The 17,242-nt window shown below is 41.0% G+C and overlaps 1 protein-coding gene across 50 annotated transcripts in view; it reads left to right on the top strand.

The window, feature by feature from the left end:
- The window catches only part of LOC110502424 (dual E2 ubiquitin-conjugating enzyme/E3 ubiquitin-protein ligase BIRC6), a 141,982-nt gene that overhangs the window by 7,714 nt on the left and 117,026 nt on the right, over window positions 1–17,242 (top strand). For all 50 annotated transcript variants that reach the window (XM_090216829.1, XM_036959768.2, XM_090216833.1 and 47 more), the window contains exon 3: window positions 13,487–13,624. In XM_090216829.1, coding sequence (XP_090072955.1) covers window positions 13,487–13,624 — 138 coding nt within the window. The remainder of the gene's footprint in view (window positions 1–13,486; window positions 13,625–17,242) is intronic.

The raw sequence follows: 17,242 nt of genomic DNA on the forward strand, positions 1-17,242 counted from the left end.
TACAGATGGTTGATGATATTACTAGTTTATCTAGCGTGTGGGGGCGGCAGGGTAGCCTAGTGGTTAGAGCGTTGGACTAGTAACCGAAAGGTTGCAAGTTCGAATCCCCGAGCTGACAAGGTGAAAATCTGTCGTTCTGCCCCTGAATAGGCAGTTAACCCACTGTCAGTCATTGAAAATAAGAATTTGTTCTTAACTGACTTGCCTTGTTAAATAAAAATTAAATAAAGATGTAAAAAAAAACGGACAAACCTAGTTAAATAAAGGTAAAAATATATATATATATATATCTCATCGATTATATGCAAAAAAAAAAAAATATATATATATATATTTTTTGCATATAATCGATGCAGTGCGTATTCGTGAAAAAGGACTGTCGTTGCTCCAATGTGTACCTAACCATAAACATCAATGCCTTTCTTAAAATCAATACACAGAAGTATATATTTTTAAACCTGCATATTTAGCTAAAATAAATCCAGGTTAGCAGGCAATATTAACCAGGTGAAATTGTGTCGCTTTTCTTGCGTTCATTGCACGCAGAGTCAGTGTATATGCAACAGTTTGGGCCGCTTAATTTGCCAGAACTTTATGTAATTATGACATAACATTGAAGGTTGTGCAATGTAACAGGAATATTTAGACTTATGGATGCCACCCATCAGATAAAATACTAAACGGTTCTGTATTTCACTGAAAGAATAAATGTCTTTTTTTTGAGATGATAGTTTCCGGATTCAACCATATTAGTGACCAGAGGCTCGTATTTCTGTGTGTTATTATGTTATAATTAAGTCTATGATTTGATAGAGCAGTCTGACTGAGCGGTGGTAGGCACCAGCAGGCTCGTAAGCATTCATTCAAACAGCACTTTCGTGTGTTTTGCCAGAAGCTCGTTTCTGCTTCAAGCATTGCGCTGTTTATGACTTCAAGCCTATCAACTCCCGAGATTAGGCTGGTGTAACCGATGTGAAATGGCTAGCTAGTTAGCGGGGTGCGCGCTAATAGCGTTTCAAACGTCACTCGCTCTGAGACTTGGAGTGGTTGTTCCCCTTGCTCTGCATGGGTAACGTTGCTTCGAGGGTGGCTGTTGTCGATGTGTTCCTGGTTCGAGCCCAGGTAGGAGCGAGGAGAGGGACGGAAGCTATACTGTTACACTGGCAATACTAAACTGCCTATAATAACATCCAATAGTCAAAAGTTCATTAAATACAAATGGTATAGAGAGAAATTGTCCTATAATTCCTATAATAACTACAACCTAAAACTTCTTACCTGGGAATATTGAAGACTCATGTTTAAAGGAACCACCAGCTTTCATATGTTCTGAGCAAGGAACTTAAACGTTAGCTCTCTTACATAACACATATTGCACTTTTACTTTCTTCTCCAACACTTTGTTTTTGCGTTATTTAAACCAAATTGAACATGTTTCATTATTTATTTTAGGCTAAATAGATTTTATTGATGTATTATATTAAGTGTTCGTTCAGTATTGTTTTAATTGTCATTATTACAAATACATTTAAGAAAATTGGCCAATTTATCGGTATCGGATTTTTTTGGTCCTCCAATAATCGGTATTGGCATTGAAAAATCATAATCGGTCGACCTCTAGCTTGTAACACCAGGGTAGTGACTAGGGCTGTAATGGTGCACATATTCATACCAAACTGTAAAGTATGAGGACCTTGGTATGGTCCGCACTGTGAACCTGGAATGAGTACATAAATAAAACACACAGCCTTTACGCTATGCCCACACTGCGATGTATGCCATTGCCTTGTCAGTAAATCTGAGTTTTTATTTTTTGGGGGCTATTCCTTTAAATCAACTGCAGCCTATGCACGCACACGTAATCAAAATGTATAATCTTAACTGGCAGATTTCAAACTATCCGTTTGTGAGGTGCAGCCGAGGAACTCTGTCGTGGCGAGTGGTGGGATCGATAAGCCAGAATTGGAGGATCCTCTGTCATTTAAATCTCCCGTTTGGGAACATTTTGACTTCACAGTCGCCTACAATGGCGATGGACAGAGCTGTGGATAAAAAGTTAATAGTATGTTCTCCACTGCTCAATGTGCAGAGTGGTGTGTGTAGCTTGTTGTCTGCTACAAAGCGCCATTACAGTCATAGAGCCAAGTTAGGAGATTATCTAATCAATGGAAGATGGAGTTAAATGAGAAGTATATGCTACAACGAACAAGAGCCAGGTAGATGCTATTTAATAATCTGAAAGGAGCTGGTGTTTGTAACTAGGACAGTAAGAAAGCGTATGCAGACTCGGCTTAGCCTAGATAGCTGGCTAATTTAGCTAGCTATTTTAGCCAACTAGCTTCTCTCGGTTTGATGCAGTTAAGACGAGTACAACGTGATCATATTGGATGATATATATATAACCTAGCTATGACAAGCTAGAAGTTAGTCGACTAGCGCAAGTCGGTTTGGTTGGTTGCTGCCCCTCCCTTGCTCCTGTTTCACTCGCTCACAGTACACACACTGCAAGGCCCCTCCTCCGTCTGTTCTCGCTTGTGCTGTATCAGCACTGATTTTAATAAAATTGTGTAAATGGAATTTTCTGCTGCTTCCCTCACTTGGATCCGATCACGTCTATATGGAACAGGTTGTCTGTTCGGAGAGGGTCTCGATATTGAACAATTTATTTATTCATATTTGTCCGGGTGGGAAAGCGCCAGGTCCATTTCGGAACGAGTACAACTTCCAACAGTTAGTTTTTGTTTATTTAAAAATATATATGCAAAATTTAAAAGCACCCTACTTGAGGCCCAACATAACAATCCCCGTCTAGACAAACAATGCCAGGAACATTGAATGACTTTACAGGAACTGGACCGCAAATATTAACTACATAACTGTTGGAATTTCGTTTTCTGCTGAACCGTGAACCCAAAACTGCAGTACATACTGGACCATGGGACTGCTGTAACATAGTATGTAAGCTCGCAGGACTGTAAGTTGCTTTGGATAAAAAGTCTGCTAAATGACATTTCATTATGGTTTATTATATAATATAAGAACATGTTTTCTTTATTTATATGCTCTGAAGTTGTCTCCGTATTGATATTGGCTGCATGCCAGTGCAAGTGCCCCTAAGTGTTACTGGAGAGGGATAAGGGGCAAGAGTTGCTTATTTAGTAAAAATCATTTTATTTTCATCCATAGCTCAGTCTATGACTTTGACAGTGGTTACATGGCACGGTCAGACTGGTTGAAATTACAGATTGTGCCTTTAATAACCTTAATAACCCCTGTGGGCGGCTTCCTGGTGTGGCTGTGTATACTTTGTGCTGCAAGTATTATTGATCTGCCCAGGCTGTTCCTCTCCTCTTCTGCAGCAGTCTATTACTGCCTGCCTGCTTTGTCTCGTCTGATCTGCCCCATCACTCCAAGGCGGCTCTCCCTAATGAGTAGTGACTGCCTCTCCATGCCAGCTATCAGTGGATAATTCTGTTACTAGATGATACTCTGTAAAGTCACTCATATTTCTAGTTTTACATTTTCCAGGACACATTTTTAAGAATGTTTTTAATGTAACACATTTGTGAATGATTTATGCGATTTGCGGGAAGACGCCATTTAGATCTGCATTTACAAAACACAGTGAGTCTTTCCCTTTCTGCTTGAAAAATGCAGAAACTCTTGCTGCATGTTGTTAACACAAATCTAAATAGCTTCTTACTGTAAATTCTGCTCGGCTTCTGTCAGGTTTCGCTCCAAATCCTGAATGTAAAAGGAATAATTTTGTGCTTCAGTTGCACTTCTCTACTCGGATGAAATATACAGTTGAAGTCGGAAGTTTACATACCTTAGCCAAATACATTTATTAAACTCAGTTTTTCACAATTCCTAACATTTAATCCTAGTATATATTCCCTGTTTTAGGTCAACTAGGATCATCACTTTATTTTAAGAATGTGAAATATCAGAATAATAGTAGAGATGGATTTATTTCAGCTTCCCAGTGGGTCAGAAGTTTACATACACTCAATTAGTATTTGCCTTTAAATTGTATAACTTGGGTCAAACGTTTCGGTTAGCCTTCCACAAGCTTCCCACAATAAGTTGGGTGAATTTTGGCCCATTCCTCCTGACAGAGCTGGTGTAACTGAGACAGGTTTGTAGGCCTCCTTGCTCGCACACGCCTTTTCAGTTCTGCCTACAATTTTTTTATGGGATTGAGGTCAGGGCTTTGTGACGGCCACTCCAATACCTTGACTTTGCCACAACTTTGGAAGTTTGCTTGGGGTCATTGTCCATTTGGAACACCCATTTGCAACCAAGCTTTAACTTCCTGACAGATGTCTTGAGATGTTGCTTCAATATATCCACATAAGTTTCCTGCCTCATGAAGCCATCTATTTTGTGAAGTGCACCAGTCCCTCCTGCAGCAAAGCACCCCCCCACAACATGATGCTGCCACCCTGGTGCTTCACGATTGGGATGGTGTTCTACAGCTTGCAAGCCTCCCCCTTTTTCCTCCAAACATAACGATGGTCATTATGGCCAACAGTTCTGTTTTTGTTTCATCAGACCAGAGGACATTTCTCCAAAAAGTACCATCTTTGTCCCCATGTGCAGTTGCAAATCGTAGTCTGGCTTTTTTATGGCAGTTTTGGAGGAGTGGCTACTTCCTTGCTGAGCGGCCTTTCAGGTTATGTCTATAGGACTTGTTTTACTGTGGATATAGATACTTTTATACCTGTTTCCTCCAGCATCTTCACAAGGTCCTTTGCTGTTGATTTGCACTTTTTGCACCAATATTACATTAATCTCTAGGAGCCAGAACGCTTCTCCTTCCTAAGCGGTATGATAGCTGCGTGGTCCCATGGTGTTTATACTTGTGTACTATTGTTTGTACGTTTGGAAATTGCTCCCAAGGATGAACCAGAGGCCTACAATTTTTTTCCTTAGGTCTTGGCTGACTTCTTTTGATTTTCCCATGATGTCAAGCAAAGAGCCACTGAGTTTGAAGGTAGACCTTGAAATACATCCACAGGTACACCTCCAATTGACTCAAATGATGTCAATTAGCCTATCAGAAGCTTCTAAAGCCATGACAACATTTTCTGGAATTTTCCCAGCTGTTTAATGGCATTGTCAACTTAGTGTATGTGAACTTCTGACCCACTGGAATTGTGATACAGTGAAATAATCCATCTGTAAAAAATTGTTGGGAAAATGACTTGTGTCATGCACAAGTAGATGTCCTAACCGTCTTGCAAAAACTATAGTTTGTTAATTAGAACCACCCATCCCGGATCCGGTATATTTGTCATCAAAAACTCTGAATAGCATAGCGCAACAGTCAAATAATATTACTAGAAAATATTCATATTCATGAAAAAAGCAATGCAAGAAAGCAATGCAAGCGTTTGTAAGTTTATAGATAGTATAACAAAACAATAAGTACACCTAGGATCAGGTAACTTGGTCACGAAAATCAGAAAAGCAATCAAATTAATCGTTTACCTTTGATCTTTGGATGTTTTCACTCACGAGACTTCCAGTTAGACAACAAATGTGTTTTTCAAATATCTATTCGATAATATATCATCCGGGACAGTTGGCTTTTCACTAGGACCGGGAGTAACAATGGCCGCCTTTCTCTTTTGCGCACAACTCACTCTGAGAGCCCCCACCTGTCTACTTATGCAATGTGGTCGTTCACGCTCATTCTTCAAAATAAAAGCCTGAAACTATGTCTAAAGGCTCTTGACACCTTAGAGAAGCCATAGAAAAAGGAATCTGGTTGATATCCCTTTCACAGTAGTTTCAAAATAAGAGTCACTTCTTGATTGGATTTTTCTCAGGCTTTCGCTTGCAATATCAGTTCTGTTATACTCACAGATAATATTTTTACAGTTTTGGAAACTTTAGGGTGTTTTCTATCCTAATCTGTCAATTATATGCATATTCTAGCATCTTGTCCTGAGAAATAGGCCGTTTACTTTGTGAACGTTATTTTTCCTAACATAAAAATAGTGCCCCCTAGCTTCAAGAGGTTATTAACAAGAAATTTGAGGAGTGGTTGAAAAATGAGTTTTAATGACTCCAAACTAAGTGTATGTAAATTTCTGACTTCAACTCTATTTGTTGTCATCATTGGGACACTGTAAAGTCCATGGAGAATAAGAGCACCTCCTCCCAGCTGCCCACTTCACTGAGGCTAGGAAACACTGTCACCACCGATAAATCTATGACAATCGAGAATTTCAACAAGCATTTTTTTTACGGTTGGCCATGCTTTCCACCTGTCTTCCCCTACCCGGGTCACCAGCTCTGCACCCCCCACAGCAAGATTGGAAAGCTGCCGCGGTCATCCCCCTCTTGAAAGGGGGAGACACTCTGGACTCAAACTGTTAGACATATATCAATCCTACCCTGCCTTTCTAAAGTCTTCAAAAGCCAATTTAACAAACAGAGCACTGACCATTTCGAATCCCACCGTACCTTCTCCGCTATGCAGTCTGGTTTCCGAGCTGGTCATGGGTGCGCCTCAGCCACGCTCAAGGTCCTAAACGATATCATAACCGCCATCGATAAGAGACAATACTGTGCAGCTGTAGTCATCGACCTGGCCAAGGCTTTCGACTCTGTCAATCACAACATTCTTATTGGCAGACTCGACAGCCTTGGTTTCTCAAATGATTGCCTCGCCTGGTTTACCAACTACTTCTCAGACAGAGTTCAGTGTGCCAAATCGGAGGTCTGTTGTCCGTACCTCTGGCAGTTGATATGGGGGTGCCACAGGGTTCAATTCTCAGGCTGACTCTTTTCTCTGTATATATCAGTGATGTCGCTCTTGCTGCTGGTGATTCTCTGATCCACCTCTACGTAGACGACACCATTCTGTATACTTCTGGCCCTTCTTTGGACACTGTTAACAAACCTCCAAATGAGCTTCAATGCCATACAACGCTCCTCCCGTGGCCTCCAACTAAATGCATGATCTTCAACCGGTCGGTGCCCGCACACGCCAGCCCGCCTTGCATCACTACTCTGGACTGTTCTGACTTAGAATATGTGGACAACTGCAAATACCTAGGTGTCTGGCTAGACTGTAAACTCTCCTTCCAGGCTCACATTAAGCATTTCCTATCTAAAATTAAATCTAGAATCTGCTTCCTATTTCGCAACAAAGCATCCTTCACTCATTCTGCCAAACATACCATCGTAAAACAGACTTTTCTACCGATCCTTGACTTCGGCGGTGTCATTTACAAAATAGCCTCCACTTTTCTCAGCAAACTGGATGTAGTCCATCACAGTGCCATCTGTTTTTGTCACCAAAGCCCCATATACTACCCACCACTGCGACCTGTATGCTCTCGTTGGCTGGCCCTCGCTTCATACTCGTCGCCAAACCTACTGGCTCCAGGCCATTTATAAGTATTTGCTAGGTAAAGCACCACTCACAGATAACTGCACCTGTACATAGCCCATCTGTAAATAGCCCATCCAACTACCTCATCCCCATACTGTTATTTATTTTATTATTATTTTTTGCTCCTTTGCACCCCAGTATCACTACTTGCACATCATCATCTGCACATATATCACTCCAGTGTTTAATTGCTAAATTGTAATTATTTTGACACTATGGCCTATTTTATTGCCTTACCTCCCTATTACTTAATTTGCAAACACTGTATATAGACTTTTCTATTGTGTTATTGACTGTACGTTTGTTTATCCCATGTGTAACTGTGTTTGTGTCGCACTGCTTTGCGTTATCTTTGACAGGTCAGTTTTAAATGAGAACTTGTTCTCAACTGGCATACCTGGTTAAATAAATGTAAAAATTATAATTGGAGCACAAGTCGGCGCTCTGACTGATGTGTAAGATTCTTCTCTCCTGTAACTTCTTCTGTTGTAGTTTTTCTCTGATAGAAAATTAAAAATGCAAGGTTAACTTTCAGCAAAACATTAGGAAATGTAGCTGGCTACATTATTTATATGATAAACATTAGAAATATGAAGGCCATGCATCGTTTTTGCAAAAGATACCTTGCTTTTTCATTGTAAGCAACACTGAACAAAAATGTGAACGTTACATGTAAAGTGTTGGTCCCATGTTTCATGAGCAGAAATAAAAGATCCCAGACATTTTCCATATGCACAAAAGGCTTTTCTCTCAAATTCAGCGCACAAAAGTTGAGGGATCCCTGTTAGTGAGCATTTGTCCTTTGCCAAGATAATACATCCACCTGACAGGTGTAGCATATCAAGAACCTGATTAAACAGCATGATCATTAGAGGTGCACTTTGTGTTGGGGACAATTAAAGGATACTCTAAAATGTGCAGTTTTGTCACCCAACACAATGCCACAGTTGCCTGAAGTTTTGAGGGAGCATGCAATTGACATGCAGGAATGTCCACCAGAGCGGTTGCCAGAGAATTTAATGTTTATTTCTCTACCATAAGCTGCCTCCAATGTCGTTTTAGAGAATTTGGCAGTACGTCCAACCGGTCTCTCAACCGCAGACGTGTATGGCGTTGTGTGGGCGAGTGAATGGAGTGCTCCATGGTGGTGTTATGGTATGGGCAGGCATAAGCTACGGACAAACAACACTTGCATTTTATTGATGACAATTTAAATGCACAGACACCGCAACTAGATCCTGAGGCCCATTGTCTTGCCATTCATCCGCAGCCATCACCTCGTGTTTCAGCATAATGCACAGCCCCATGTCGCAAGGATCTGTACACAATTCCACAAGCTGAAAATGTCCCAGTTCTTCCATGGCCTGCATACTCACCAGACATGTCACCCGTTGAGCATGTTTGGGATGCTTTGGATTGACTTGTTATTCACAGGGTTCGCACAAGGTGCTTAAAGTACTTGATTTTGACACAAGTAAAATTCAAGTACTGGAGAAAACCTTGAAAATTTGACATTTTCTCAAGTTGGTTAAAATGAGAGGAGAACCGAATGATCAAATATGTTAATATATTGGTCTTGCTAATTCATTTCCAGGCAGACTAAAGTTTTATTTCCTCACGTGTTTCGCTCTCTGGTTGCCAGGCAAGCTCGCTCATCCCACCCACTCTGCCTCTCTCAGGTACAGAACTGACTGATTAGGCACCAAACGTCACATCGATAGTAAATATGGGGAAATATAGATTCAAAGCTGCCTGGCTGGATGTTAATGTTTATGAACGGTTATGCCAGACCCATTAAGGGATGTAGTAGAGGTTAAATGCCGTTGACTCACAGTTTTATTTGTGAAATTGCATTATCAGCGTTGAACAATGGTCAGAATGCTTCTTAATCTGAGATCTAATTGTGCCTACCTCTGCGAACGAGTGGATTCATGTATGCTCGTTATGTTCGCCTGCTCCCCCGGATTTGCCTTGTTAGCAGCGCATTCACTCACCACTCTGTCCAACGAGGAACTCCGCCCACGACAGACCGAGAGTTGAAATGAACTACCTCAGCCCAGACCCACAGAGGCAAGTGGCAGAGATGTCCCCGACAGCGGATTTTGAGTGTACAACTTTTAAATCGCTGCTATTTCAGTCCGATGTCCAGCGCTAGCTAGGTAGCTCAAGGGCTCTGGCTGTTAGCCAAGTAGCTAGCTATAACTAGCTGGCTAGAAGGATGAAGTTAAACCTAATGTTGAACAGAGCATGACCTCAGCAGAAGAAGTTGACTGACATTAAGCTAGCTACAATCAAGATGTTCTTAAAACAGAATACCTTTTCTCTACAGTGAGTATTGAGACAGACAGTGGTCAGTCAGGCTGCAGTGGAGGCTAAGGTGATACAGCGAGGAAGCATTGACGCAAGCAGGGAGAGAGGTTAGTTGTACAGTGGTTTCCAAACTTGGGGTCCGGGACCCATGTGGGGTTCCGTAAAATTTAAATGGGGTCCCCCGAGAGTCTAATCTTATTAAACACATGAATAACTTGATTCTCTTCAAATGGGTATAGAATAGATCATTTGAGTCAACTACTGGCCTTTTACGCCATCAGAATTAACTTTCATGTCATTGTGTTGAAAGAATGTGGGACCTAAAATTGTGATTTATTTTATTTATTTCACCTTTATTTAACCAGGTAGGCTTGTTGAGAACAAGTTCTCATTTGCAACTGCTACCTGGCCAAGATAAAGCAGAGCAATTCGACACATACAACAACACAGAGTTACACATGGAATAAACAAAACAGAGTCAATAATACAGTAAAAGAAAACAACAAAAAGTCTATATACAGTGAGTGCAAATCAGGTAAGATAAGGGAGTTAAGGCATTAAATAGGCCATGGTGGCGAAGTAATTACAATATCGCAATTAAACACTGGAATGGTAGATGTGCAGAAGATGAATGGGCAAGTAAAGATACTGGGGTGCAAAGGAGAACGATAAATAAATACTGTATGGGGGTGAGGTAGTAGATAGATGGGCTATGTACAGGTGCTGTGATCTGTGAGCTGCTCTGACAGCTGGTGCTTAAAGCTAGTGAGGGAGATGTGAGTCTCCAGCTTCAGAGATTTTTGCAGTTCGTTCAAGTCATTGGCAGCAGAGAACTGGAAGGAAAGACAAACCAAAGATGGAGATAATATAACATATTATTATTGTCATGTACACTGAGCAAAAATATAAACGCAACATGCAAGAATTTCAAAGATTTTACTGAGTAACAGTTCATATACAGTGGCGCAAAAAAGTATTTAGTCAGCCACCAATTGTGCAAGTTCTCCCACTTAAAAAGATGAGAGGCCTGTAATTTTCATCATAGGCACACTTCAACTATGACAGAAAAAATGAGAAGAAAAAAATCCAGAAAATCACATTGTAGGATTTTTTATGAATTTATTTGCAAATTATGGTGGAAAATAAGAATTTGGTCACCTACAAACAAGCATGATTTCTGGCTCTCACAGACCTGTAACTTATTCTTTAAGAGGCTCCTCTGTCCTCCACTCGTTACCTGTATTAATGGCACCTGCTTGAACTTGTTATCAGTATAAAAGACACCTGTCCACAACCTCAAACAGTCACACTCCAAACTCCACTATGGCCACGACCAAACAGCTGTCAAAGGACACCAGAAACAAAATTGTAGACCTGCACCAGGCTGGGAATACTGAATCTGCAATAGGTAAGCAGCTTGGTTTGAAGAAAATAACTGAGAGCAATTATTAGGAAATGGAAGACATACAAGACCACTGATAATCTCCCTCGATCTGGGGCTCCACGCAAGATCTCACCCCGTGGGGTCAAAATGATCACAAGAACGGTGAGCAAAAATCCCAGAACCACACGGGGGGACCTAGTGAATGACCAGCAGAGAGCTGGGACCAAAGTAACAAAGCCTACCATCAGTAACACACTACGCCGCCAGGGACTCAAATCCTGCAGTACCAGACGTGTCCCCCTGCTTAAGCCAGTACATGTCCAGGCCCGTCTGAAGTTTGCTAGAGAGCATTTGGATGATCCAGAAGAAGATTGGGAGAATGTCATATGGTCAGATGAAACCAAAATATAACTTTTTGGTAAAAACTCCAAAAACTGTTTGGAGGACAAAGAATGCTGAGTTGCATCCAAAGAACACCATACCTACTGTGAAGCATGGGGGTGGAAACATCATGCTTTGGGGCTGTTTTTCTGCAAAGGGACCAGGACGACTGATCCGTCCGTGTAAAGGAAAGAATGAATGGGGCCATGTATTGTGAGATTTTGAGTGAAACCTCCTTCCATCAGCAAGGGCATTGAAGATGAAACGTGGCTGGGTCTTTCAGCACGACAATGATCCCAAACACACCGCCCGGGCAACGAAGGAGTGGCTTCGTAAGAAGCATTTCAAGGTCCTGGAGTGGCCTAGCCAATCTCCAGATCTCAACTCCATAGAAAATCTTTGGAGGGAGTTGAAAGTCTGTGTTGCCCAGCAACAGCCCCAAAACATCACTGCTCTAGAGGAGATCTGCATGGAGGAATGGGCAAAAATACCAGCAGCAGTGTGTGAAAACATTGTGAAGACTTACAGAAAACGTTTGACCTCTGTCATTGCCAACAAAGGGTAAATAACAAAGTATTGAGAAACTTTTGTTATTGACCAAATACTTATTTTCCACCATTATTTGCAAATAAATTCATTAAAAATCCTACAATGTGATTTTCTGGATTTTTTTTCTTCTCATTTTGTCTGTCATAGTTGAAGTGTACCTATGATGAAAATTGCAGGCCTCATCTTTTTAAGTGGGAGAACTTGCACAATTGGTGGCTGACTAAATACTTTTTTGCCCCACTGTAAGGAAATCGGTCATCATCAGGACTGACTTTACCACTCATCTATGTAGTCAAATGCGTATTATTGAGTAGAACTTTGGTAGTGATGAATACTAAGTTGTTTTTTGAGGCAATATTCTGCCTTATGCTTGCAACTAGAAACAATTGCAGAATATAAACAATTTCAAATTGATGGTCCTTGAAATTAAATATTAGTGCTTTACGAAGTACTCAAATCCTTGAATTTTACTTGCCACGTGTTCCAGTTCCCGCCAATATCCAGCAACTTCATATAGACATTGACGAGGAGTGGGACAACATTCCACAGGCCACAATCAACAGCCTGATCAACTCTATACGAAGGAGATGTTGCGCTGCATGCGGCAAATGGTGGTCACACCAGATACTGACTGGTTTTCTGATCCACGGCCTTAACTTTTTAAGGTATCTGTGACCAACAGATGCATATATCTATTCTCGGTCATGTGAAATCATTGATTAGGGGGGGCCTAATAAATGTATTTAAATTGATTGATTTCCTTATGTATGGTAACTCAGTTAAGTCTTTGAAATTGTTGCGTTTTATTTTAGTTCAGTATAATTTACTTGTGTGGCTGATAGCCAAATAGCGTTGCACTTCTCTGTCCCTGATGAAAATTACACCTGCTCTTTCCATGAGACTGACCAGGTGAATCCAAGTGAAAGCTATGATCCTACATTGATGTCACTTGTTAAATCCAGTTGAGGAATAGCTTGTGAATCTTTGCCATTCAGAGGGTGAATGGGTAAGGCAATATGTCAGTGCCTTTGAATGGGGTATGGTAGTAGGAGTACCAGTTTGTGTATCAAGAACTGCAACCCTGCTGGTTTTTTCACGCTCAACAGTTTCCTCTGTGTATCAGGAACGGTCCACCACCCAAAGGACATCCAGCCAACTTGACACAACTGTGGGAAGCATTGGAGTCAACATGGGCCAGCATCCCTGTGGAATGCTTTCGACACCTTGTTGACTCTCAATATAAAATGCAGGTGAAATGGTTTGAGAAACAGATTTTTTGATTGTCTGCGTTTTGAAAATGCTTATTTCTGAAAGAAAATGCGTCCCCCTGCATTTTTGTCAGTGTTAACAATTGGCATACGATCTTGTGTAAAAAGGTTTCGGTTCCATCAGTAAACCAATTATTGTATCTCTGTCCTATGGTGAGTGTGGATCTGTGTGTGTGTTCCCTGCAGGCTCAGCAGATGCTCTCGGCCTGCCTGGAGAAGGTAGATGTGTCCAACACAGAAGGCTATGACATCTTCATCACTCAACTCAAAGAAGGACTGAAGAATACGTCACATGAGACTGCAGCCAATCACAAAGTGGCCAAGGTGAGTCACACTCAGCGCTCTGGGAGGAGGCGAACCTTGTCACAACTTTCCTACTAACAAAGGATGCACATTTCGATAAATGTTGCTGCCGATTTAACCAACCCCCATTAACCAATTAACAAATGGTTAAATTAGTTCCAAACAGTAAAATGACGTGACCAACATAAAATACCGTGCATGGGTACATTATATTTTAAGAGCTTAAAAGACGGGACAATAGCAAGCCTATCCTCTCATATTATTGAACATGCAACTACTGTAATGAAGCAGACAATGTAATATAATTTCCAAAATGCATTTTGTGGGATAACACTGTTCTGAAAGACACACTTAATGTGAGCCATTTTCATGTGACCGAGATTAACATCTTCGTTAGCAATAGGGGTGTGTTGAGTTGTCGGACAAAACGGTCGTCATATCGAATATGGGCAATCTTCTGGATACGATTATGATCAGAGTATTTTTTTTTTGATCCGTGACTGGGAAAATCGCCATTTTCGGGTACCGACACGCATCTTTCTCATGTCAGTCATTTGGTTCTACATGGTCTAAATAACTCAACTGTCTGTAAAGAGAATGGCAGGCTGTAGGCCTACGTTGATTCTGCTGCTCTGAATGGATAGTGAAGCTGTATCTCTTCGTCCACTCGCTTCATGTCGTCACCCGATCAGCTTTCATCTAATTTGGTGACAGATTCTCGTGAATAAAAAAATCTGCATAAAAGCAATATAAGCATTTTCCTAAGAGGCGTTTCCATCAAATTGACTTGTTGTGGAGAAAATGGTGTGAGTGATGACGTGGTGCACATAAAAATAACTTTTGCTGTTAAATTCCCATGTACCAAATAAAAAGATACATGTTCAATGGGTTTTGTGACAAATGTTGCATTATATAGCAAATGTACCCTCTCTGGGGTTGGCCAGTGCGCTCTAGCCAACAGGTCGAACATAATCTCATTATGTGTCAAACGGCAGCCAAGTATCTAGCATCATTTCACTAGAATAACCCCCTCTATATTTATTGGAAAGCAGCATCAAGTTCACCACCGTGTGCTTTCAACACCCTGTGAAGTTCGTCATAACTTATTTCATCTGTAACTTTATAAACTGCATGCTTTCCCGAGTTGTAGTTGGAGGACCACACAACGAGTCATTGAGTGACTCCAAGTTTATATCAATATGTGTGCATACTGTGGTTCCTCCTTTAAAAGTTGCGTGCTTACACCACAGGACTTAGAGGTATCCAGCGTCACGGCTTCATTGCTCCAGACCACCACAAGCGGGAGTTAGAGAACTCATTATGCATTTGGGTCCCAAAGTTTTTATATGACCAATCATATCGGGTGGTTTCAATGACGAATTTGACGCGAGCCACCTGACCCAGGTGACTTCAGCAAAGATGGCTGACAAAATGTAAGTGTAAGTAGTTATAACGTCATAACGAGTCAAGCAAAAAACATGTACAATTGAGAGGAAAATGTTAGTTAATGTAGAGACAAACGATTGTGCATATTTTTTTGTCATAAAGGTAATTTACGAAAATTATTATTTAGCAAGTGATTTTTTTTTCTCTGTCATACCCAATACCAGGTGTATCAAACTCCATTATTTGATTGATGCTGTGTCTGCATGTATGTATTACAATTATACACTTAAACAGTGTTTACCACTCCTGCTCCTGGGACATCAATGATTACACATTGTAACTATGCAATAGACTAGAAACATGATTTAAGTAAAGGCTGATTTTGTTTTTAATATATACAGAATAAAAAACATTACATCCTGCCAGCATGCCCACAAGAGTACTGAATGACGCTATTTACTCTGAGACCGGCATACTAATGTAATGAAACGAGCAGGTTTCGAGCTCTCAACATTCTAGCCCGAAGTCCAGCATGCTATCGACTGTGCCCAAATTTATTGAGTTGGGGCCGACTGTGGCTAAAAACTCTATCAATTGGAATCATTATGTGGAAAGGAGGAAAATTATTATTATTAGTTTTTCACAAGAGTAGGAGAATGGGCTATTAGCTGAACAATAGACTTCAACCTTTCCTAAGGAATTGTCTAATAGCCGAGCTAGGTGTGAACCCCCCTCCCTAACTTGAGCTAGGTGTGAACCCCTCCCAACTTGCAACAAATCATTTGTATCTATCTTTCCACATCTACCTACACACAGTTAATGTTCTCAGAAAAAAAATATATTGTGTGTGTGTGTGTGTGTGTGTGTGTGTGTGTGTGTGTGTGTGTGTGTGTACACGTATGTGTGTGTATACAGTTGAAGTCGGAAGTTCACATGCACCTTAGCCAAATACATTTAACCTCAGTTTTTCGCAATTCCTGACATTTTAATCCTAGTAAAAATTCATTGTTTTAGTTCAGTTAGGGTCACCACTTTATTTTAAGAATGTGAAATGTCAGAATAATAGTAGAGAATTATTCATTCAGCTTTTATTTCTTTCATCACATTCCCAGTGGGTCAGAAGGTTACATCCACTCAATTAGTATTTGGTAGAATTGCCTTGAAATTATTTAACTTGGGTCAAATGTTTCGGGTAGCCTTCCACAAGCTTCCCAAAATAAGTAGGGTGAATTTTGGCCCATTCCTTCTGACAGAGCTAGTGTAAATGAGTCAGGTTTGTCGGCCTCCTTGCTCGCACACGCTTTTTCAGTTCTACCCACAAATGTTCTATGGAATTGAGAAGAGGGCTTTGTGATGGCCACTCCAATACCTTGACTTTGTTGTCTTTAAGCCATTTTGCCACAACTTTGGAAGTTTGCTTGGGGTCATTGTTCATTTGAAAGACCCATTTGCGACCAAGCTTTAACTTCCTGACTAATGTCTTGATGTTGCTTCAATATATCCACATAATTTTCCTGCCTCATGATGCCATCTATTTTGTGAAGTGCACCAGTCCCTCCTGCAGCAAAGCAACCCCACAACATGATGCTGCCATCCCTGTGCTTCACGGTTCGGATGTTGTTCTTTGGCTTGCAAGCCTCCCCCTTTTTCTTCCAAACATAAAGATGGTCATTATGGCCAACATTTCTGTTTTTGTTTCATCAGACCTGAGGACATTTCTCAAAATCTTTGTCCCCATGTTCAGTTGCAAACCGTAGTCTGGCTTTTTTTTATGGCGGTTTTGGAGGAGTGGCTTCTTCCTTCCTGAGCGGCCTTTCAGGTTATGTCGATATAGGACTCGTTTTACTGTGGGTATAGATACTTTTGTACCTGTTTCCTCCAGCATCTTCACAAGGTTGTTCGGGGGTTTATTTGCACTTTTTGCACCAATATTACTTTCATCTCCAGGAGACCGAACACGTCTCCTTCCTGAGCGGTGTGATAGCTGCGTGGTCCCATGGTGTTTATACTTGCATACTATTGTTTGTACAGATGAACGTGGTACCTTCAGGCATTTGGAAATTTCTCCCAAGGATGAATCAGACTTGTGGAGGTCTACAATTGGCTGATTTCTTTTGATTTTCCCACGATGTCAAGCAAAGAGGCATGGAGTTTGAAGGTAGGCCTTGAAATACATCCACAGGTACACCTCCAATTGACTCAAATGATGTCAATTAGACTAATTGACATCACCTCAGAAGCTTCTTAAAGCCA

The sequence above is a fragment of the Oncorhynchus mykiss genome, chromosome 23, assembly GCF_057628025.1.
Source record: "Oncorhynchus mykiss isolate SJ-2025 chromosome 23, ASM5762802v1, whole genome shotgun sequence".
Classification (NCBI taxonomy): domain Eukaryota; kingdom Metazoa; phylum Chordata; class Actinopteri; order Salmoniformes; family Salmonidae; genus Oncorhynchus; species Oncorhynchus mykiss.